The sequence below is a fragment of the Megalobrama amblycephala genome, unplaced genomic scaffold (genome assembly GCF_018812025.1).
Source record: "Megalobrama amblycephala isolate DHTTF-2021 unplaced genomic scaffold, ASM1881202v1 scaffold405, whole genome shotgun sequence".
Classification (NCBI taxonomy): Eukaryota; Metazoa; Chordata; class Actinopteri; order Cypriniformes; family Xenocyprididae; genus Megalobrama; species Megalobrama amblycephala.
This window is the reverse complement of record NW_025953360.1, coordinates 270,169-273,160: the sequence shown is the minus strand read 5'-3', so window position 1 is coordinate 273,160 and position 2,992 is coordinate 270,169. Positions and strand designations below refer to the sequence as shown.

At 37.4% G+C, this 2,992-nt stretch overlaps 1 protein-coding gene across 1 annotated transcript; it reads left to right on the top strand.

The window, feature by feature from the left end:
* Positions 1 to 353: 353 nt before the first annotated feature.
* LOC125261365 (zinc finger protein 239-like) lies at positions 354 to 2,596 on the top strand. Its single transcript, XM_048179941.1, has one exon. It carries the CDS (start codon positions 789 to 791, stop codon positions 1,803 to 1,805), a length of 1,017 nt encoding a protein of 338 aa, XP_048035898.1. The 5' UTR covers positions 354 to 788; the 3' UTR covers positions 1,806 to 2,596.
* Positions 2,597 to 2,992: the final 396 nt, after the last annotated feature.

The following is a 2,992-nucleotide window of genomic DNA, read 5'->3' as shown; positions in this document are numbered from 1 at the left end:
GGGCTGACATTTTTGACACAACCACCAATCAGCAGCAACATGCATATAAAGCACGTGGTATTAAAGGAACAGCTCGTAAATGTAGTTAACATCAAAATGCCCGTACAAAATATTCTGCCCCCGTTTATGTCACTAAGGCCCATACTTGGAAAAAAGACCCCGAATCCTGTAAGGATTTGGAAGAGAATTTTTGGCACAGAAATACTTCGTGTTTTGAAACTTTGGCCATGTTTAGCATGAGAATCCAGCTCTTTAACAGTGTAAATAAGTCAGAATACATGAACTGGCATTAACCCCCCTTTAATGCACTCTTGCTGTTCTTTTACATGTTTAGTCTATAGGTTTGCATGTTTGAGTGTGTATGTGCGCAGAAGCCTGGTCTTTTTAAAAAAGTGATATTTGCCAAAGAACACAGGATATACCTTGCCCAAACTTTTCTCCTCGTTTATCTGTGCACCCCTGCCTCTCTCCCTCAACATGTAAGTGGAAAGAGATTCAGAAGAAACATCATATGTGGTCTACAGACATTCTTAGTGAACTTTCAGCGTGTTAAACGCGCAGCTAAAGTAAAATTGAGACAAATTTCAAAACAATTTAAGTGATCTTCACAGGAGCACACATTATATCTTCACCTGGATTGTGTCGTTGAGATGACCGGTGAGTCTGTACAATTGGAAGATTAATGTTAATGTTTCAGGGACTTATGCAATTAATTTATGAAAATACAAATGCATCAAAATGATCAGGATATTTTATAGCAGTTGTCTATCACAGCAAGTCTCAATTTTATGACCTTTAACTTTATATTTCTCTATTTAAATTATATTGATGTACTGAAAACCTTTTTTTTTATTATTATTTCAGAGCTGATGGAAGTGAAGGAAGAGAATGAAGAACTGAGTGAAGTGGAGGAGAAACATCATGACAAACCTGGAGAAAAACCTCTGAGTTGCTCAAAGACTGAAAATACATTTTTAAAGGAAAGAAGAGCCGAGAAATCTACAACCTGCACTCAGTGTGGAAAGAGTTTCTCAACCAAACAAAGTCTTGAGCGTCACATGAAAGTTCACACTGGAGAGAAGCCGTTCTCATGTGATCAGTGTGGAAAGAGTTTCAGTCAATCATCGCACCTTAAAGAACACATGAGGATCCACACCGGAGAGAAGCCGTTCAAATGTGATCAGTGCGGCAAAACATTTGTTGGGTCATCAGACCTGAAGAGACACCTGAGAGTTCATACGAAGGAGAAGCCACATTCATGTTCTGTGTGTGGAAAGAGTTTTTCACTGCTGCAAAATTTACATGCGCATCAGCAAGTTCACAATGCTGTAAAAGATCATGTGTGCTTTGAGTGTGAGAAGACTTATACTACAGCAGACCAATTAAAAAAGCACCAGAGAATTCACACTGGAGAAAAACCTTACAAGTGTTCACACTGTGACAAGAGATTCACTCAGTCATCATCTCTGAAAACACACCAGAGGATCCACACTGGAGAAAAACCTTACAAGTGTTCACACTGTGACAAGAGATTCACTCAGTTAGCATCTCTGAAAACACATGAGAGGATCCACACTGGAGAAAAACCTTACAAGTGTTCACAGTGTGACAAGAGATTCAATACATCATCATCTCTGAAAACACATGAGAGGATCCACACTGGAGAGAAGCCGCACACGTGTGATCAGTGTGGAAAGAGTTTCACTACTAAAAGTCACCTGAAGATACACATGAAGATCCATGCAGTGCAGAGACCACATCACCAGTCTGAAACCACAATAAGTAGTTCATCTTCATGTGCTTAACAAGAAAATCCCTTCTGTGAAAATTAGTCACAGCAAAATCTCTCCTCTCCACCTATAGTTGGCGCTGTTGAATTATCCAGGTTGTGAATGAGAAGCGACCCCTGATGTGATTGTGTACATACAGTAGAACATAGTAAAGTGCTATATAATTGCCTCATTCATTCATTTATTAGTTATCCATTTCTTAATATGCGTTCTTGTCTGTTCTTGTAAAACGTCATCAGTCGCTGCCGAGTACTGATCCAATTCAAAGTTCACATCTAGCCAAGTACAGTTCAAATCCCAGGATGTGTTCTTGATCCGCCCCTTTTATCAAGGACTTTTGCGGACTTGAGACGGCCAGGTATCCCAGAATGCATCTCACACTAACCAGCAAGTGTCAATAGCAGATTAGAAAACTTGCATAATTTAAACATATTACCGTTATTATATATATGTTATGATATTACATACAGTACATCATGATATATAGTTTCAAGACAAGAATGTACTAGTTTAAAGATCAAATCTGTGGTTTGATAAAGAAATAGTGCCTATTTGAAAATTTGATCTGACGTTTTTGGAGTTGTGAGATCCAGGCAATCACTGGATGCTCAACGCTCATCTACCATACCGAGAACAGCCTTACCTTGGCTAGTTCTTCTGACATTTGCCACTGGATCTGATGTATCTGTAGTGGTTAAACATGAGATAAAATTAGTCTTTTGTATGTATAATGGGTGATCGAATTTGACTGAATTTTTTGCTTTGTTTCTTATTGTAGCTTTTTATACCTTTTGCTTATACTTTTATATGGCTATTATTGATCATTAAAATTTACATTTAACAAAAAGAGTCAGGGTTGTGTTTTATGTTTGCAGACTATATACAGTTAAATCAACTCTGCTCAGAAAACATATGGTCCCTCTGTACATAGAGTTAAAATAACACCAAAGCAGAGTTAAAGTCAATAAGATAATGCTGTTTGTGGAGTTGTTTAATCAGATCTTGAGAGATTAAACAACTTTTATCTTCAGTTGATTTCATCTAAGGCTGTAGCTGGAAGTCCTTTGTAGTTATTGTGTTTCTTTTTAATTATTATGCTTGTTAACATTTGGTGTTCATAATTAATGCTCAATCGTAGCTTGATCACTTATTTATCTCATTAACTTTCACTCTGCTTCAGTGTTACTTTAACACTATATAGA